At 36.7% G+C, this 20,860-nt stretch overlaps 1 protein-coding gene across 2 annotated transcripts in view; it reads right to left on the reverse strand.

Annotated features, from left to right (window-relative positions):
* Window positions 1-4,069: 4,069 nt before the first annotated feature.
* Window positions 4,070-20,860, reverse strand: part of SEC24B (SEC24 homolog B, COPII coat complex component) — a 48,621-nt gene continuing 31,830 nt past the window's right edge. For both annotated transcript variants that reach the window (XM_074905461.1, XM_074905460.1), the window contains 13 exons: window positions 20,279-20,397; window positions 19,865-19,920; window positions 19,343-19,549; window positions 18,570-18,693; window positions 17,776-17,934; window positions 17,167-17,340; window positions 16,376-16,486; window positions 15,109-15,284; window positions 13,723-13,860; window positions 11,691-11,795; window positions 10,516-10,608; window positions 8,260-8,363; window positions 4,070-7,013 (listed from right to left, as the gene is read on the reverse strand). In XM_074905461.1, the coding sequence (XP_074761562.1) occupies window positions 6,899-7,013; window positions 8,260-8,363; window positions 10,516-10,608; window positions 11,691-11,795; window positions 13,723-13,860; window positions 15,109-15,284; window positions 16,376-16,486; window positions 17,167-17,340; window positions 17,776-17,934; window positions 18,570-18,693; window positions 19,343-19,549; window positions 19,865-19,920; window positions 20,279-20,397 (1,681 nt within the window). In that variant the 3' untranslated portion in view covers window positions 4,070-6,898. The remainder of the gene's footprint in view (window positions 7,014-8,259; window positions 8,364-10,515; window positions 10,609-11,690; window positions 11,796-13,722; window positions 13,861-15,108; window positions 15,285-16,375; window positions 16,487-17,166; window positions 17,341-17,775; window positions 17,935-18,569; window positions 18,694-19,342; window positions 19,550-19,864; window positions 19,921-20,278; window positions 20,398-20,860) is intronic.

Consider the following 20,860-nt stretch of genomic DNA (forward strand, 5'->3'; position numbering starts at 1 on the left):
CCTTTAAGTGTCTGTGTGCCTGCATGGTGTGAGTGAGACCTGCAGCTGTGTGTCTGTGTGCCTGCGTGCCTCCAGGGTGTGAGTGAGAGCATCAGCTACTGTGTGTCTGTGTGCCTGCAGGGGCAGGGTGTTAGTGAGAGGCAGCTGCTGCAAGACAAATGAGAAGTTTATGTCTGTTTAAATAATACACTATCCTTGTATGTCTTGTGAAAACATTGTATGAATTGGAGATAGGAAAGTGAATCCCTTCTCTGTCGGTTTGGGTTAGATTTGGTCGGATTATTTGTGTTAAAGGAATGAATGGTTGGCACGGGGAAATGATTTATACCTGCTAGAAGGATTGTACACAGCTCCTTCTGCGCAACTAGTAGTACCAGATTAGGTTCATGGGAGAATCCCCTGCTTTCTCTGTGCTCCTATGCTCCTACCTTTGGTAATTTTCATCAAACTCGTGTATTAGCAGAGTGCATAGATTGTCGATGTAAGTGGTATTATGTGTCTGATAAGAGGTGTGCAGAGTGCTGGGAAGAAGAGGTGTCGTTAGACCTCTCGGTCGAAAGACAGGAGTCGATAATTATTGTGTGGAAGAAGTCATAAGATACTGGAACTTTGGGAAGTGAAGGAGGAAGAGTGGGAGAAAGTTAAAAGACAGTGTAGAAACTGCTATAAGTGGAGAGAAAGGATTTTAGGAAGAAGGAATAATAATGGGAAATAAGCAAGGAAAAATTATAAAAAGCCCATTGGATTGCATACTCACACACTGGAAAGACATAGCAGGGAGGGGAAGCACAGAAAGCAAGAAAATCCTGATTAAATATTGTAACCAGTGGTGGCCACTTTACAAACTAGAAGAAGTAGCTAAATGGCTACTAGATGGGACCTTAGACTATAACACGCTTTTGCAATTAATGTTATTTTTACAGAGGGAAGGGAAGTAGGATGAGGTGTCTTACACAGACATGTACTTTACCCTCCGAAATCACCCGGGGTGGCAGAGGGACTGTGGAGTAGTTGCACCATAAGATCCTTTAGTGCTTGCCCTGGAAAAAGATTATAAGGGAGCTACTAGCCAAAGCGAAAAGGCTTATTTTTGCAAACCTTTGAAATATAAACTGGGAAAGCCGTTAGGCATACACAAATTTCTGTATATGCCTTACTCCACAAAAGCGCTCCTAGGAAGACACTAGAACAATTAGGAGCAACCATTACCTTTAACAATGGAGAGATTACTCTGGAGGTAAATAACCAAGAACTTATACAAATCATGAGCTTGTCCCTAACTAGTATCCCCACAGGAGGAGAAATCAGTGAGAAAATTATCAACCAAGTGTATCCCGGAATGTGGGCCACTGACATGCCTGGAAGGACAAAGAATGCCTCACCCGTAGAGGTAAAACTTAAGGAAGAACAACAACTGGTAAGAATTAAGCAATACCCTTTAAAAGGAAGATCGGGAAAGGATCCAGCCAGTTATAGAAAAATTTTTACAAATAGGATTAATAAATAGATCTCCACCCAGTGGTGGCAAACCCATACACTTTGTAAACAAAATTAACTCCTGAACTAATCTGGTTTACTGTTTTAGACCTCAAGGATGCTTTCTTTTGCCTCTCTCTCCTCAAAGCCAGTCAAAAAATATTTACATTTGAATAGGAAAATCCTAAGAGTGGACATAAAACCCAGTTAACCTGGACGGTGCTGCCACAAGGATTTAAAACCAGCCCCACTAACTAATTGGCCAAAGACCTTGAAACCTCAACTCCACCTGAAGATGGAAAGCTGCTGCAGTATGTAGACGACATCCTAATTGCCACCAAGACAAAAGAGGCCTGTGCGACCTAGACGGTAAGCCTTTTTAAATTTTCTGGGACTTCAGGGCTACCGGGTATCTAAAAGAAGGCCCAAGTGGTGCAGAATAAAGTAATCTATCTGGGCTACAAAATCAGTGCTGGAAAGAGAACCTTAGGACAAGCTCGGAAAGAAGCAATTGTCAGACTCCGAGGCCACCAACAGTGAGGGAATTGTGAACATTCCTGGAGATGACCAGTTAGTGCAGGGTATAGATCTATATGGACTACTTGTTAAACCTTTATATGCACTAACTGTCACTGAACAGAAAAATCTCCAATGGAATAAGGAGGCTATACGAGCCTTTGACCTGTTAAAAAAGGCTCTGATGTCAGCTCCAGCCTTGAGACTCCCAGATGTAAGCAAGCCATTCTTTCTCTTTTCACACGAGAAACAAGGAATTACATTGGGAATATTGGCATAAGACTCAGACCCGTATCATCAGGCAGTCGCCTATTTCTCCAAGCAACTAGATACAACCACTAAAGATTGGCCCGGATGCCTACGAGCAGTTGCAGCAGTGATCTTAAACATACAGGAGGCACGAAAATTCACCTTACGCCAGAAAATGACTGTATTTATATCTCACACAGTGTCTGCAGTATTAGAAATTAAAGGGGGACATTGGCTTTCGCCTCTAAGGTTCTTAAAATATCAGGCGGAATTAGTAGAACAAGATGATATGGAGATTGTAGTAACTAACATTATTAACCCAGCTTCTTTCCTGAGTGGAAACACAGAAGAACCAGTGCAACATGACTACCTGGAGACCATCGAGGCAACATACTCAAGCCGCACAGATCTGAAGGATGCCCCTCTGGAAGATGCTGAGAACTAATTTACAGATGGGAGCAGCTATGTCCTGAGCGGCAAAAGGTATGCTGGGTATACTGCCGCTACCACCCAAAAAATACTGGAATCAGGACCGCTACCTGTGAATACCTCTGCACAAAAGGCAAAGATAATCGCACTGACTCATGCTTTAGGACTAGCCCAAGGCAAGACAGTGAATATTTACACAGACTCAAAATATACCTTTAGGGTAGTCCACGCTCATGGAGCAACCTGGAAGGAAAAAGAACTGTTGAACTCACAAGGGAAACACATCAAACATGGGAAGGAAATTCTAGAACTGCTAGAAGCTGTACAACTTCCAAGAAAAGTGGCAATCATGCATGTTAAGGCCCACCAAAAGGTGAACTCGAATTTAAAAAAAGGAAATGAACTGGCAGACAGAAAGGCAAAACAAGCAGCCAAAATAGAAGTAAAAATAGAAGGAGTTTTAGTTCCTGATGGGCAAATCATCCCAGAAGGTAAGCCTACTTATACTAAAGAGGATCAAAAGTTAATTACAGACTTGAAAGGATCATATAATGAAGAAGATTGGGCCATCACTCCCCAAGGGAAGGTAGTAATTCCCTCTTATTTAGCTAGACACCTAGTACAAGAACACAGGAAAGGGCACTGGGGAGCGGAGGCCCTATACCGATATTTGGTCAAAAGTATTAGAGCTAGAAATTTGTATACCATAGTAAGGCAGGTGACTCAACAGTGTGACCTTTGCCTCCAGACTAATCCTAAGAATACCCCCACTCTAGAAGTAGGCCAAATTGGAAAAAGAAATGGACCGGGACAACAATAGCAAATTGATTTTTCAGAACTTCCAAGAAAAGGGGGGCATCAATATTTACTGGTATTAACGGATACCTTTTCAGGTTAGCCAGAAGCATTCCCCACTAGGTCTGCCAAAGCCTGAAAAGTAACAAGAATATTGGTACAAAAAATAATTCCACGCTTTGGGGTCCCAGAGACTATATCCTCAGATAGAGGACCACACTTTATCTCAAAAGTAGTTCAGCAAATCAGTCGCCGTTTGGGTATAGACTGGCAACTTCACACTCCTTATCGTCCCCAATCTAATGGCCAAGTAGAAAAAATGAACCATTTAATTAAGCAACAAATAGTGAAACTCGGGCAGGAGTCAAACCTGACCTGGCCCCAGGCTCTCCCTCTGGCACTTTTGCGCATACAAGCAAAACCGAGGGCCAGGGAAGGGTTGAGCCCTTTTGAAATGTTATATAGCAGAACTTACGCAGTACAAAAGGGAACGTCGATGCAAGTTGGGGAAGAAACTATAACTTCATACATGATAGCATTAAATAAACAACTCAATAGAATTGGGAAACATGTATTTAGAACTCGGGGTAGAGAGTTAGATGAACCTGTACATAACATTCAGCCTGGAGACTATGTGTATGTTAAGTCTCTTACAGAAAAGACATTAGAACCACAATGAGAAGGGCCGTTTCAAGTACTACTCACAATGTTTATGGCCATCAAGATTAAGGAATACTAGCCTGGATTCATCACACCCAAGTAAAGAAGGGCCACAAATCCCCACAGAAGGTTACACAAACTCAGCTAGGAAGACTACACTTCTCACGATAAGTCTAATAATCTCCTTACCCCGAATACCCGGTCAAAGGTTCACTGAATGGCCATGGTCCCAGGCGTACATTAAGTATACTAAAAGCATGAGTATAACCAATACTAACTGAGCCTTAACTTTAACTACTATAGTGATGCAGAGAACGGAAGTTCTAAATACAAAAGGAGAAGAGGGCACACTTCCCACTGAAATCCAAAAAATAGTTTAGGATAGTGCCACAGAGACAGAGAAAAAGTTACAGTCATAGTAGAATATGGTTAACTTCACCTATAGACCTGACACGCATACAGTAACGACTTTTGTGTTAACAATACATGATGCAAAATTAATCACCATACACCCCATTGTAAACCTTAGAATCAATTACAATGGGACTCTGCTGTTCCCCTTTGAACATAAGACCTGGGCTATGAATACCGGTAATAAGTGGCAAACAGTAGATCTCGAACCCTGTATCATGAAAGAACAACAGGGATTTATATTGAAAGTAATACCTTCCACTTTGAAGCACGTCCCAACATAGATTTAAGGACCATTGTTGTCTATACCGGAAAAGGATGTACCTATTTAAGGACACTGTGTGACACAATAATCATAGAAGAACAAAAAAAAAATTAATACAGCATCTAAATTATCGTATTTGTAATTTCACCATCACCCTGGAGTGTGATTTCACTTATTCTGCCCCGGTGGTTACACATGACCTCTTGAAAAGCAGCCTCATAGTTAACGGTACTTCCTGTCCCCATAAGGTTAAATGTAAGTCATATAGAAAGCCTACTAAAACACCCAAACTTACACCGGATACTAGAAGAAGTTAAGGAAAGAGGGCAAAAAACTTTACTCACAACCTTTCATGATGGGGAGAGGATAAAAAAGGTCTTAAAGGTGGTTGAGCAGGAAGGGAAACATAATTAGTAGAATACGCTCCTCGGATGGTTGCCTACAACTACTAGAATCTTAAACACAGCCCTTCACCCAGTGGTTGCTTTATTAATATCTGTAGCAATTTTGTTGATCCTTACTATAGCTATATATGTATAGGTCTAGAGACTTACAAAACGCTTGCAAGCTATGTATGACGCTTTATATCACAATCCGAGCTTTAATCAATAAACTAACTAATTTGTAGGGTAGTATAACATATTATAGGGCAAGAGAAATAGGTTAAGAAGTAAATAAGTAGTAAAAGAATTTACTAAATAAGAAGAAAAGGGAGGAATGAGACAGGGAGTCTAAACAATCTCAGATTGATGGTGCAAGGCCTGTGCAAAAACGAAAGGAGATGTATGAGACTGTTCGAAAAGACATACCAGGTGCTGATAACGTTGCTAGGCTGCTATCTCCTAGCCCAAAGAGAAGTCTCCTCTAGTCCTTGAAGTTGTGGGTACCAGCAACAGACTACCCCAAACACCAGCACAAACTGGCCTGGCAATCTGGACAGAAGCCAGAGAACAACTGAGGCTGCGCAGAGCGACAGGGTGAAAAGTTCATCAGCAAGAAAGAAGAGGTACTTCATCTTTACAACCCCTCCCCAGGAAGTTACGACCCCTGCCCGGAGCTTGAAGAGCTCATTGCGCAGGCGCAAGGGGAAAGAGACCTGATTACCACGAGAAGCGAGGGGAGGCGGGGGTAGAATATGTATATGTACAGGCGTTCTATAAATATGCACTATTTTGTAACATATAAGCTGGACAGGAGCTACAAACGGTGTGCATGCTTGTGGTGAAGCGATCCCCCATGTGCCCAGCGCTGAATAAACATACCCACTTTATAACTCCAAAGTTAGAGAGTGATTTCTCCGCAAATCAACATAATAAAGCAAAATATTTTTAATTAGTACGCCAATCATAAATAAATTCACCTAAAATTAACAGAAGCAGCAGCTGTGTTCCTTCTACATGGCTACCTTTTTTTAGCATGTTTTAATAATCAACTTCACTGTCTAGCCTGGGACAAAACAGTTCATCATTGAGCACTCAATAATTCTGCACACTGAGCTAAGTCTTCTTTTTTTAGTTACATTTTTTACATTTTCTTTACAAATGTAATACTTATGTACATTATATAGTTTATTTCTACAATTGATGTACTTTACTGAAACTCTACAACTTTCACAGGGAATTCGCTGAAGTCTTTAGTAAATATTAATCATTCCTTTTAAAAAGAAATTCATATAAACAACCAACATACATCACTGCCCTTTGATATCTGTTAAGAATTTGGATCTGGAAGGGCTAATAAATGTAAGAAAAAAGACTTTTAACTAATTGTACATTTCATTAAGAAATATCATCCCACATAGCTACATAAATTCATCAGCTTGCAATAAACAGAGCACCATACTGCTGCACAACTGGAAACGTGTATAAACCAATTTAAAGTTTACTAGTGAAACAGCTTCACCACTCCTAGAACTTTTAGACTGAAGTAAATCTGCAAAATTCTTTTGAAAATGTATACTTCTTTAGCTGTAAAGCTTCCAAAACAGTGCTGGTTACTGTATATTGTGAAGAACAAACATCTGCTTTCGAAACTTCCCACATGCTTCTCTTGGCCTATGCTTCTATCTGAAGTCAGGATTTTTCTTCTATTCCTTGTTCACTTACAAATCTGCTGCTGTATATTAAGTAAGAATTCATAATATGAGAAAGCTGCTTCTGTCCGATCCTCAATTAAATGCTGAAAAAAATCTGTTTTGGCAGGGTTCTCATCTCTGAAAGAAGACAGAAAGGTATTTTAGTCCAAACATTGAGAAAAAAATCTCCTGTAAATTCAAGCAGAAGCACAAGTTCTAATGAATTGCTGCTTGACCTTTGGAGTCTAGATTCAGTCCAAAGATACTACAATTGCCAATAATCCAAAGTTTAGAAAAAACAAGTTTGTAATACATTATCAAACAGCATCTTTTTAAGAAGTAAAAAATGGTAAAAAAGTGGGTGACATAGCATTTAAAGTATCTTTTAGAAACACAAAAAAGTAAACATAAACGGGTTTTGTTTTAGAAGTTAACAATTATGCTGGTGACAATGAATTCTGTAAGGCTTAAATTAAATACTAATAAAGATTACAATAATGGGAAATTTATCTCTCTATTACATGTCATCTCAATCCCCTCCTCAGTTTTTCTTATTTGGCAACAGAACAGAGAAAGTAAACATGTCAAAGTCCTTAGTATTTAAAATTACTTCCCCAATAAAAATTTCCTGGGGCACAGTCCTCTGTCCTGCTACAGTACAGCATGCAGTAAACTTCTGCTATTTGCTATGGTCTCTGATATTTACTATGGTCTCTCAGCACTCCTTACAATTCAAGCAGCAGCCACAATGCCAACAGGTGAAAAGCTTCAGTCCTATGTTTAAACATTATTTATCTGAGTAAGAATGTCATCACACTCTAAAGTGTGATCTCCCATCCAGTTCAGTAAACTGAGTACTCTAGAGAAAACTAATGAAATGTAAACTCAAATATAAACATTTTATAGACTTTAAGCTTAAGTAGGTCATAGCTTGAAAAGGTTTCAGAACTTGCCGCATTCAGTCATAAACCAACTGCTGTCCTATGGAGCTCAGTAACAAATACATACAATTATCAAACCACCTAAGGATTATTAACCTTATTTGATTTTTTTTTATATATGTACTGAAATTATAAAAGCTATACCAGAAATTAACCCTGTTAGCCCCATTGATCATAAGGATATCCACTGCTTTAGTATGTTCTTAACAATATAAAAATACGTAATTATTTCCTACCAATAAAAATATTAGTAACTGAATCTGCACTAGATACAATGATGACCTTTGTTTCTAAGCAGTTTTAGATAACAGCACTATAGCAACTAGAAAGAGGATGTTATTCAGTTTCTTCCAGGCCAGATATTCCCACTTTTCATCAGTGTCTATTAGAAACTGTAAATACAAGTTGCCAATAATTATTCAGTACCTAACAGAATTACTTACTTTATTACTTGAAGAACTGGACTTAAAGGTCTACTGTCTCTAAGCCAAGATATAAAAGATCGTGTCCTTTCTGAAGAAAGTGCATCTACCTCAGGAAGCTGCATCTGGTTGAAGGTAATTGAAAGAAGTCATCATCTTTTATTATCAAAACTATTTAAAAAAAATAGATCTTTATAGTCATGACCCAAGCCACAACTTCTATTGAGAAATTAACAACTATGGGTTACACATGCACATTTTTTTTTCACCTTAAAGTACAAAAATTCAGTAATATCTGGTCTGTAGGAAGAAGTAATCTTAAATTGCCTTCTAAGCGCAAAAGATTTTACAAAGGAAGCTCATTTTAAAAAGTCATCTTTTCAAAATGCTGCTTTATCAGTTTCCTTGCCTTTATTTTCCCCTGTCAATCAAGATTCTACATGTTGCATTTTGCATCACTGAAAAGATGAACAAAACACAAAGAACTGAAACCTGAACTGTAAGCAAATTTCAATGCAGAGATTATACTGGACTGTTTGGTTGAGGACTGAGCTGAAAAAAATACAATTAAAAAACAGTCATTCACCAAGCTAAATATACCAACTCTTAGCCCAATATAACCTTTTGCGACAATTAATATGACATAAAAGAATTGATTATAAATTTAAAAGTAGTTCCACTGCTATCTTTATAAATGAATGGAGGACAACTTACAAGCAAACATAACTTTTGTTCATGTTAGTTTTCTCTTTCATTTGCTTTATAATAGATGCTATATAACCCATGAAAAAAGTTATCTTCCTTCTTTTATCCATGTTCTTCCTGAAAACTCTGTCAACTAATACTTACCACCAGCTGATCAGAGAGGAAAGTTTTAAATTGCTAATACAAACAAAATACAAAACTCTGAGCAAGGCGTTCAATTTTATAGTAGTCTTAAAGCTCATCACTCTTAACCTGTTCTTATATTGTAATTACTACTTGTCACTTTTCCTCCTCGTAACATGCAAGCTTTGTAAGCAGAAAATATCTTTATGGAATCCTAGAATGCTTTGGTTGGAAGGGGCCTTAAAGACCATCTAGTTCCAACCCCCTGCCATGGGCAGGGACACCTTCCACTAGCCCAGGTTGCTCAAAGCCCCGTCCAACCTGGCCTTGAACACTGCCAGGGAGGGGGCAGCCACAGCTTCTCTGGGCAACCTGTACCAGTGCCTCACCACTCCCACAGTGAAGAATTTCTTCCTTATGTCTAATCTAAATCTTTTGCTTAAAACCATTACCCCTCATCCTATCCCTACACTCCCTGAGGCAGAGTCCCTCCCCATCTTTCCTGCAACCTCCTTGAATTACTAGAAGGCCACTATAAGGTCTCCCTGGAGCCTTCTCTTCTCTGGGCTGAACAACCCCAATTCTCTCAGCCTGTCCTCACAGGGGAGGTGCTCCAGCCCCCCAGTCACCTCCATAGCCTTCTTCTGGACTTGATCCAACAGGTCTCCATGTCCTTCCTATGTGTTTCTACAATGACCACAATGTTTCTACATTTGTGGTACTATCTGAATATAACCATTTGATTCTGAACTTCTCCAGAGTGTCTTAAAAGGGTCCAGCCTTACCCACCACTTGTGATGTTCTGGAATCACTTCCTACAGAAGCAAAGTCTTCTCTTTAATGCTCCTCTGTTTCATGTACGAGACTATAGTTATACATTATAATATAAACCCCCCTCCACCAAAACACACATCCAAGGGTCTTTGATGTTCTAATAGCTAAAAGTGTTTCTTTTTAACACTGACCCAAGGCTTGGAAGCTGAGCAAAACTCCCGTCTTACCCTTTACTTAGAGGCCTATCACGTCATACCGTACACTTGGTATCTCATGCTAGGTTCAGAGAACACAATGCTTCTGAAAACCATGATATCAATAAAGTCATTCTAACCTTAACACATCTGAATAGATTTTTTTGTATTCATTCTATGAAATCCCATTCTATTCCTGTGAGCCCATTTATTTCCATAAAAATAATGAAAGCAGTAATGCCATAGAACAATTTTTTGGCATTTCATGTATGCCAAAACTTACATTTTTTTCATTTTTTCTTTGAAAGCATTTGACAACTTCTATCTATCTCCTATGAAGCTGGCAAGAAGTTAAAAGGTACCCCTTAAAAAACCCCTAATTCATAGTTACATAATTAAGAACCTAAAATGCAGAAGAAATAAGTTAAATATAGATTCCAAATATAAGCACTATATAGCACAGCTCATTAAAAACGCCTACCATTTTCTGTGGTACTGATGCATAGTTTGGGTAACCAAGGACATCTTTTATGAAGTTGTTATCACAGTTTTTTCCAATCCAAATGTAAAAAATCTGTAAGATGTCAGAATCAGTTTTAGTAAAGGCCTTGCATACATTTTAGAGAAAGAGACAAGTGATGATGTAACTGGAATACCACCAGAGTAATACCTTTCATGCAAATGAATCACTTGAGAGCTCCAGTTGCAATTCATAAATGTAACTATATTCATTATTTGCACATTTACTTTGTACATTGGAGGCATTTGCAATGATTAAATGTAAAAAAAAAAGATATAGGTAGAATGCAAATACTGAACAAGTGAGGATGCAGGACACATCCATGTTGGAACAGTTAATGCAGTTACTTCCCATGTCACCACCTAAAACGAAACCCCTCAAATTTTATAAAGTCACATCACTGTCAGTTACTGCACAGTGACTTCCAATCTAAACAAGCCACAGTAAAGCATCAATTATGAAACCACATTATAGTCATTATTTCAGACATCTAGAGGCAAAAGCTAATTTGACATTCACACTCAGCCCCTGAACTCATACAAGGTTTAAAGCACTTTCTAGACTGCCATTAGAGAAGCATAATGTTTCATCACATTGTTCAAGTAGCTTGCTTTATCCAATTAAGTGTGTTTTAGTGTCATGTCTATGAATACCCTAAACTGTATCTACAGATTTTCTTCACTCCCCACAATTCCCTCAGTCTTGCAACTCTTAAGTCACACAAGCTACAAAGCACAAAACCACCTATATTTGTGTGTAATTCAGAAGGTTCCTACATCAGTAAGAGGTGCTTTGTTAGAGAGATTATAGTACATACAATTTAATAACCATTAAGAGAAATTTTGGAAAATGGAAATTCATTATGTTCAGGAAAAAAACAAACTTGATGTGAGCTCTTGATATATTCTGATTAGTCTAGCATGAACAAAGTTAACCTCTGAAACCTTGATATGCAACCTCAAAGATATTCCTCTGATCAAAATACGAAAATCTTTCACTGGATTACTGCCAGATTACCTGGAATGATGATTCACTATACCGTTCAGAGTTGACTGCTTTTAATAATGCAGCATGCATTGGTTTGGTTTTGTTTTGTTTTTTTTTAAGAAATGGAATGTGTGCAACTGGTAACTTACTGAACCACAATCCATAAGAAAAGCTCCTTCTCTTGTCAACTTCTCTGCAGACAACTTCTGAAGAGGTGGCTGAGGAACAACTCTGTCATTTACATGTATTGTACTCTGTAAGAAAAAACAATAGTCAATAACACTACAGTGTAAGCAAATCCTATTTTTTATCTTAAGCAGGTAAAAACCAGCACAAAACACTGTTAATCTCTAGTGATGTTAAGCCTAAAATGATTATGTATATCAAATAATTCTAGAATGTTACTTAACATAATAATTTATAACCTAAAAAAGAATAATGCAAGTTCATTTGTGTATGTAACATTTCTCATGCTATAGATGCCAAACTTTCAGAAGAATTCTAGTGTTTACATTTAAATTTTCTACAAACAACCTCCATGGATTTTTTCATTGCATTCAACTTCACTAGAAATGTTGTAAGAACAGAAAAACATCAAATTCTACTTCCTATAAGGGTTTACTGTTTTACTGCATTAAAGTAACAAAGTTCCTTTAGTTAACATCCTGCCTTAAGTGATGCATGGGTTTGTCCACAAAGAACTATGATTGCTCTGATTAAACAATCTGGCTGTTAGCAATGACATTATTAAAAAATAACTCACCTTCCTCCCCAGCCATAAAACCAAAACCAATAAAAAACCCCAAATCCCCAGTATTTTCAGATTAAAGCTGCTTTCCCCCTCCAATACAATACAAAAATAAGTTGAATCTATTAAGAATCTGTGAAGCATTCTGCAAATAGTGTAGAGAAAAAATAATCTAGAGACAAAGTATATGTCTACATGGTAAAATATAATTTAAAAAATAATTATTTTAAAAAATTACTATTTAAAAAATTTTTGCATTATAATGCAATATATTAGAAGCTTGTTGGGATTTATATATAAAAATGAAAATAAAGCTACTGAATTCCTCTTGGGAGAGTTCCAGGCTTACTCAATGCTCTCAAGAATCAAGTGCTAAAAGAAAACCAGCAAAAACATTAAAAGAAAAATCCCTTAATATATATATCATAAAGCAACAAGAAATTTAAGAACAGCCTGTCACAAATACTTTAAACTGAAGTAGCACTAAATAGCCGTGTTATATAACTTAAAATGTGGTTTGTCAGTTAATTTCAGTAGGTCAAATAAGCCCTATTTTCAGTATTATTCTCCTAGAAAAAACTGATCTGAAATCCTTTGTCTAATAAAACTGGATCTCCCAAAGTCACTGCTGGTCCTTTACAGCACTCGCACACTGAATAGAGTGTTTCACCGTTAAGTTCCATAAAAAACTTAATAAGGTTAGTTGAAGAAGTTTGTTTCTCAAATACTGGGGGTAAGGGGCAATACAAAAGACTAACTAATCAACTCCACTGAAGAACACTAAGTTTAGACTCACATATGTGAGTTTATGAAATTCCTTAAAAGAAACTTTGAGTCTATAAGGAGCTCACAGGTAGTGCTGAACAATATCAACTGCCAGAGAATCTATTCAAGTTACCATGTAATCTTGTATGACAATCTGTAAAAGGCAACTAATAAAACCTTGTTTTGTATGTGAAGTATTTCCTCAGTCTGATCGTGAGCATCTAGAAATACAATTCTGTTTCATCCACATCAGTCTGAGAAACCACTGGAAGTTTGTTAGTGCAGGCAACTTGATCTGGTTTCAGTACACAAAACCTAGAATCTTCCACTGAATCTACTTCATCCATTCCCCCAGACAGTTCGAAACCACAGAACTACACTGGAGATGTTTCCAATATATACAATCTCCTATGCTTTATTTGTATAATAGAAAAACATGGAATTGTTGTAGTCAATAAACAAGATGAAATAAAGCCACGGTTCTGCTCATAACACACTGCTGTGTACTTGCAACTCAAAACCTGAAAATAAATGGGTTTTTTTTATAAATTATGGAAAATGCTCAGTTTAATTACAACAATAACTTTAATTAAATTATTACAGAACAATGTCAAGTTTAACAGACCATTAAAACTATAAAATGTTACAAAACAGGCTTCATACTTTACCTCATCAATCAACTTGTCTATTCTGTACAAGTTGGGATGTATCATTTTCATCAAATGAACAAGAGGCTGGCTCTTCATCTGGCACATTGCATATACACGATCGTCCAAGCGTGTACTCGTGCCTGTTCTAAATGCTTTCTGTAAGAGAACAGTGCTGTTACTCAAACTCTGTATTCTGTCTCATTTAAAAAGTGCATTTCAGGTTTTTTTAAAGTCAAGCAAAGATGGCAAAGCTTTTATGAAGAAATGTAACTTAGAGATACATTAGAATCTTAATCAAATACACCCTGAACACAATACCTGTTAAAACTTAATCCATTCTCCCTCCTTACTGATGGAGGAGAATAAAAAAAAAAATCCCCCCCCACTTTGTATAAAATTTCTAGGTGACTGTGCCAGCATTTCTCATTTTTTTTCTTGACAAATGTTACTGGCCTGTGAAAATCACTGATGCAAGATATCCTGGGAAGACAGGAGCCTAGCAGAGTTAAAAAAAAAGGTACTTCTGTGGATAAGATTAACTCTGATTTTATATTAGTAAGAATTAAGTATTAGGGAAAAGCTTTGGAAGGAAAATACAATTTCATGTTTTATAGCAGAAATGAGGCTCTCATAGGATTTATTTTGTAACTCTCCTACAGGATTTTTCAGATCTCTTTTGGAAGCAATCCACCATATTCTGAATCAGTGGAGAAGATTCCTATAATCAAAGTTCATATTCACTTTTACAACAAAGCTAAGTACGTCAGCCCTCTTCTCCTTGGCTGGCATAAGCATTCTGGTTTTGGTTTCTCTATATCCCAGGCTGCTTTATTACTGTTAACAAAGACAATTATAAGCACAGCCTAAACAACTTATTTTCTCAGCAACTCTTACATCTGTCTGTGTAAGATCCTCTTGATAATAAATTAACTGCATTACTTCTGCAAGTGCCAAAGAAGTCCAAATCAGTGTATTGGAGACTAAAGTAATCACTAAGCCACAGAAAATAAGTTATTATGATTGTATTTCTTACCAAACTTACCTAAAGATTTATTCATAAGAAAACAAAGAACTGTCAGACATGAAAATCTTTAAGCTATGACATTTAATCATAACAAAACAAAAAATTATTTTCAGGGATTATGTTTGGTAATACAAAGATACTAAAAAAAAAAAGACAAAAATATAAAAAAATTCACTATCAAGTAAGCCATAAACTGTTCAGGCACTAATAATTTAAAATAAGCTAACATAGTAATCTTTTATGTTAAAGTCCTGTAACCTTGAAGAGGATAACCCAATTTTCATAATTTCAGAAAAGTGCAGACATTGCTTGACCTAGAGGTGAAGAATTTCTCAAATGGAACAATGAATTAAAGATGAAATGTTAAACATCATACATACCTGTTTGAGCAGGGCCAAAATATACAGTGGAAACAGCTTGAGGGAATTTGGTGCTATCAGCATGGACTGCTGCAGATTTGAGGCAGTTGACATGTATGATGCCAAGGAGTCTACCACGGCATTAACTAAGGCATCTCTTGCATCCGAAAGACTAGATGAAACTGAGCGATCCACAGCTATTGGATTAGAAGGATACAAGAAGTTACCAGAGTTGGCCTCATTCCCTTGAATTTTGAAAATATTAGCTGTGCTTTTGGTATTAAGATTTAAAAAACCCCCACACCTGTGGTCGTAACTTTTTTTAGGATTAAATAAGACAATTGCACATACAGAAACTCACTTTCACAATGCTTCAAAAATACAGTGTGGCTCATCTTCGCTCCCTAGTTCTTACTCTTGGAGAATTTAAAATATTGCATAAAGCTGTGTTATATACTTGAGACTAGATATAAATCTTGCTTTAAACCCCATACAAATAACTTAGCTGATGATGAAACTCTCTGCTGTCCTACCAAGATAATATTTGCAGTAATTATTTTTGATTTTTTTCCTCACAAGAAATTTCTTCCATTATTTCAGTGGTTTAATTTTGATTAGTGTAAACAAAGCTTCATATTTCTCTGCTGAGAAAGGGTTGACAAATCCTTTGGTAAGAGGAAGCCACCTGCTGGACTGAATGCACATTTAAGACAAGATACGGAAGTACTATTTATTTCTTCCAATTTATTTGACTATTAATATACAACATAGCAAATACTAAAATCCTGCACAGAGCCACACATGTTCAGTGGCAGAGATCAGCCTACTTATGATCCACAAGTAGAATCCTCAACCCAACAATATCAGTATAGAAGAATAGAAAATTAATGTATATCTCAGTACACTGTTGTCAGAAGATCCCTTCTGGTCTCCAGCAACTCACTAAATAAATCACTCTGCTTCTTATGTAATCCTAGAACACTAAAATTTAAGATTAACAACCATGGTAATGATACCAAAAAAAAAAAAGAGTTTTGGTCCAAGTGTGTTATGATTCTTTGTCCTTTAATAAACTCTAGAGTTTATGTATGAAGGTAGGAAGACTAAAGAATATTTAAAATAATAGTTTTGGTATAACTTCTTGTCATCTTACGTTTCTCAGGCTTCAGTGTACTCCACTCCAACCTTCTTCTACAATATCCAGGCTTCATTCATTACTTCAGCATTTAAACAGCTGGCAAAATTAAGAACATACAAAAAGATATTTGAATCTTCCTTCCGTACTCACCCATGTTTGCTAAGAGGCATACAATTGCTTGTACATCTGCTCCTGCATATACATCAGCCAGTGAACTTACTACAGGCAAGCAAAGTGTGTGCACTCGAATTCGACGTTCACCTAATAAAAAAAAGTAGAAATCATTATGCAACATCTTCTGGTAGAGGTATACCAATTCAGTCATTACAGCATATCTCCTCTCATCTAAGATGCACCCATCTTGTAAAAACACACCAGTTGGGAAATTGCTGTAACACCACTCCTATTGCTGTCTCCTAACCTGTTCAAATTCTGCAATGCTCTAAACCATTCAACTTACAAATCAGCACAAGTTCATAACACAAACTAGCTTATAACATCCACAACAAATGTCTTGATCCTACAAATTAAGTACATTGCTTTCCATCCCCAAATTTTGTGGCATATTCCACAACAGAATGTAACTGTTATTCTTTATGCCCACCCGATGTACTAGCAGCTTGCTCCAATCCATCATGGGTCTGTGATTTTGGATAAAGCGTGTGCCAAACATGCTGTTGCTTATAACAATGGTATGCCTTTTAAATAAAGGAATCTTGCTGAATCAGCTCTATGTAAGATGGAGATAAATTACAGTTTCCCATCAAAATAGAATTTATAAAGATTTACATTATGTGATTAACCGCCAAGTAGGCTCACTAGCTTTAACAAGATTCTTTTAGGGTATAAAGAACAACAGAACGCCGCAGAACTAACTATATAATATTATGCTAGAACAAGAAACAAAAAGCCCAGTGGCCAATTCATTTGAATTTATTTACCTTTGCTGGAGGTATACAAAAGAGCTGTTTGAAAACAAACCAAAGATGTGTCAGTCAGACTTTCCTCGATGGACATTTGTACTGCAAATCCAGCATCAGGATTGACATTAGCAAGGGACAATAAATCAGTAGAGCGTACAAAAAAGTTCCCGTGAAAAGTGTGTATTGAAAGACCTAGAAGCAGATTAAATAATTCAGAGTGAGCTTAAAACAGCATGTAAAACTCCTATCAATAATTGAAGCCCACAGCCCTCAAGCTATGTTTAACAGTAAAAATACTTATTCTACCATGCAGAATCAATTATGTGAGTCATTAGACATTTCAGCATGATCCTTAGAGTTCATGTTCAATTCTGAACATGCCCAACTGAATGATGCCCTTACACTACACATCAACTTAGTTGAAGTGAGATGGTGCCATCTTAAGTAAAAAACACAAAAAAACAACTGGCAAAGCTAACATAATTTACACAAAGAAGACAACTATCTTACTCTTCAGTGAAAGAGAAATAACCCAAAGTTTAATGGTGCTAAAGACTAAGTACGTTCAAAATTATATTTAACATGCTTACACCAACTTTTTCACCTGATTCCGGATTTAAAACATACCTTTTGTACATCTTATGCGCATAACTGCTTCAAATCCAATCTTTCTTGTAAGGTATCTTTTAAGGTCTTTTTGCAACTTTTCAGCCTGAGCAGGATTATGGCTATGATGGAAAGATGGATAGTAATAGATGCATCCAGCAGAATACTTGGACATGCAAGCTGTGAAGAAGGAAAAGATATGGTTAAGAGGTAAAACTGTAACATGGAGTCAGGATACAAAAATTGTGTTCAGCCTTCTGCAAGTCACATCTATGTTCAACTTTTTCTTGATTTGACCCAAACCTGTAAGATGAGAACTGGTCCATACTGAGATCACTGAAGACAGTGATGAATCGTCCCAATACACAATTAATTATACACTTACTTCAATAAGCATGCTACCTTTGGCAGCTAAGACAGAAGCACATGCAGAAGTGTTTAATGGTGAAGATGCAAAATTAAGTGTGTGCACAGAGACAAATCTTGGTTTAATACTGAAAGATGAGCACTCTGTTTCTACCCCTATGATTAAGCTTTATTAATTCCTTGTCATCTGGCTGTTTCCTGTTCTTGAGCAGGAGAGTACCTTCTCATTTAAAACTGTGAAATCTCAGAATAAGTTGTCTGATACCACCAATCCATTACTTCTGTTCTTTATTGCTATCAACTTTACAGTCAATTCCTTTGCAGCATTAGCTGAATTTACAAAAGTGCAAAAGGATTTACATGATCTAAGAATTCCTGAAGCAGTCTGTGCTTCTGAAGACAACACAACAGTGTGGAAAGAGTGAATGGATATATTAGGTACTCCTTACCAAGAGAAGCTAGATCAGAATATTGTGAACTTAGCAGAAATAAATCCACAGCAGTCTGCTGGCCTGAGCAGTCCAGTGCCAACTTCTTATAAAAGTCTGTTGCTGGACCAAGATGCTGGACCACCTTTGGTGAATAAATTATACAGGAAATAATTAAGACAACGATCACGCTCTCTCAAGACTTCATGGAAAAAAACCCCATACTATTCAGTGGAAAAATATCATAAGGAAGTTTCCTTTATGCAGTAATTTATAGGCATTTCCACCTGCAGAAATTGTTTTCCTTATGTTCCATATTTTTTCAGTTTGTATTTACAAGCAGTTATGATCCTACTCCCATGGAAGTTTATGTTCTCATACAAATAAACATGCACGTAACTATATAACACTTACTGGATGCAGTAAACTACAAGACCATAAGAAACAATAAGAAAACATGTTTTAGGTCTACAAGTTAATATATCTATGCTTTGGTTCAAAACCCTGGTTGATATTAACTGCTATCGAATGAGACAGAGAGATATTTGCAGCGTCTTTTGTTTGCCAAGAAAAGCTATGGATCAAAGGCCCAAATGACAGCTCATACGCTGTGAAACAATACCACACATACATGCATAAACTAGCAATCTTAAACACACAAAGACATTGAATAATTAAAATTTAGTGAATTGCCATAAATGAAAACCAAAAATTGATCTGCAGAACTATGCAAGTCAGAAAGACATGGCCAGTCCCTAGTTTCATGAGATGACTATTAAAGGAAGTTTTTGTACCTTTGTACTTGACCTTTGATTGGGATCTTCTCTGGAATGCAAAAGCCCTGCTCCCAAAGACGGTAATTGAGTTTGAAACACAGATATTCGACCACCCGTTGGAGACATCAGTTTAAATGCAGCCTGAAGAGCAGGACCCAGTGCACTGTGTGTTTCCCTTGTATTAGTGAACATATTTGGTAACGCATTCAACAGATCTCTTATCAGCTGCAGAACAGATTGAAAGGTGTTTATGAGATTTTGCAAGCTTGCGATTTTCTTATATTTCTAAAAAGCTGTATTGCCATAACCAAAGTGGAACAATCAGCACCTAGTATTTCATCGTAGTTTCAACACACTATGGAAAATAAAGTCAGAATTTTAAAAACTGATGCAAACAAACATCATGTAATACTTCTATAATTAAAAAGTAACATTGGAATTGCATATTATGAAAACAGGCTTGAATTCAAAGTTTAAAAGGAATTTCTAGTTTGATTATTCAGCTCTTTAAATTTAATGACATATTTTGAGCAACCATACCTCTTTGCTTTCATGGAGATTTACAAGTAAACTGTCTGGTGTAGGTAGGAAAATATCTGTAGGGAGAATGGGAAAAAAGCATTTTATTAAAGAAAAATGTTAAAATAGAACAAAACATTTCATGGCCCACTGCTACACATACCATGAAATACATTCTGCTTTTCTGATACATATATAAGTGAGAATAATACAGTCTATACAAAGCTTGTTTTATTCAAAGCAAAATTAACATCTAAATTTCACTTTTTAAACACCACCTACTCTGCAGTTAGTGTAAGATTATTTTTTAAAATTATATTCCCTATAAATTCAATAAAAGTGACCTAATATCAAAATATTTGAGAGATTCTAATCTTTCTTCTGGGAAAAAAGGTAGCTTCTCAAAAATTAGGTTTCCATTTCCTTTTTACTTACCATCAATATCTGAGACAATCAGCATCTGAGGCTGAGATAAACCTTCTTGCAAGTTGTAAAACTGAACAGTGCTGTCGAATGTTATGAACCCTATTCTTGTTCTCGAGTCTCCAGGCAGCCTGAAGCATTAAAAAATAAACTATTAAGCCCTAAATTTCTCTCCCAGGATACACACATACACAGAGCTCCTGCTGATGTTAGCAGAAACTCGGTTCATGTATACAGGGTTAAAGGGACAACAAAGAAAGGAGATCTGAAACATGAATACAAGTAATTTCTGAAAAGCTGGGATAATGATATAGTTTAAAAGACTAAGTGTTACAGGTAAGGACTAATATATTGATGTTTTGTTCTGAGAGAGAACTTAGGAGGTTCATTTAAACATTACGCTGACACATGGAAGAAGGTAGCCTTCTCAGTTCTTCAACAGAAAATAGTGCATTCTGCTCTTTCATAATTCAAAAACCCCATTTACTAATGTAGTTACAGAGTAATTACAGCTCTCAACCAAAATCCAGTGTCTCTACAATAACATTCTCACTTCTCACACAGACCCTATTCCTATGTATGCATTAAAAATAC

Source organism: Athene noctua, chromosome 4, assembly GCF_965140245.1.
Source record: "Athene noctua chromosome 4, bAthNoc1.hap1.1, whole genome shotgun sequence".
Lineage (NCBI taxonomy): Eukaryota > Metazoa > Chordata > Aves > Strigiformes > Strigidae > Athene > Athene noctua.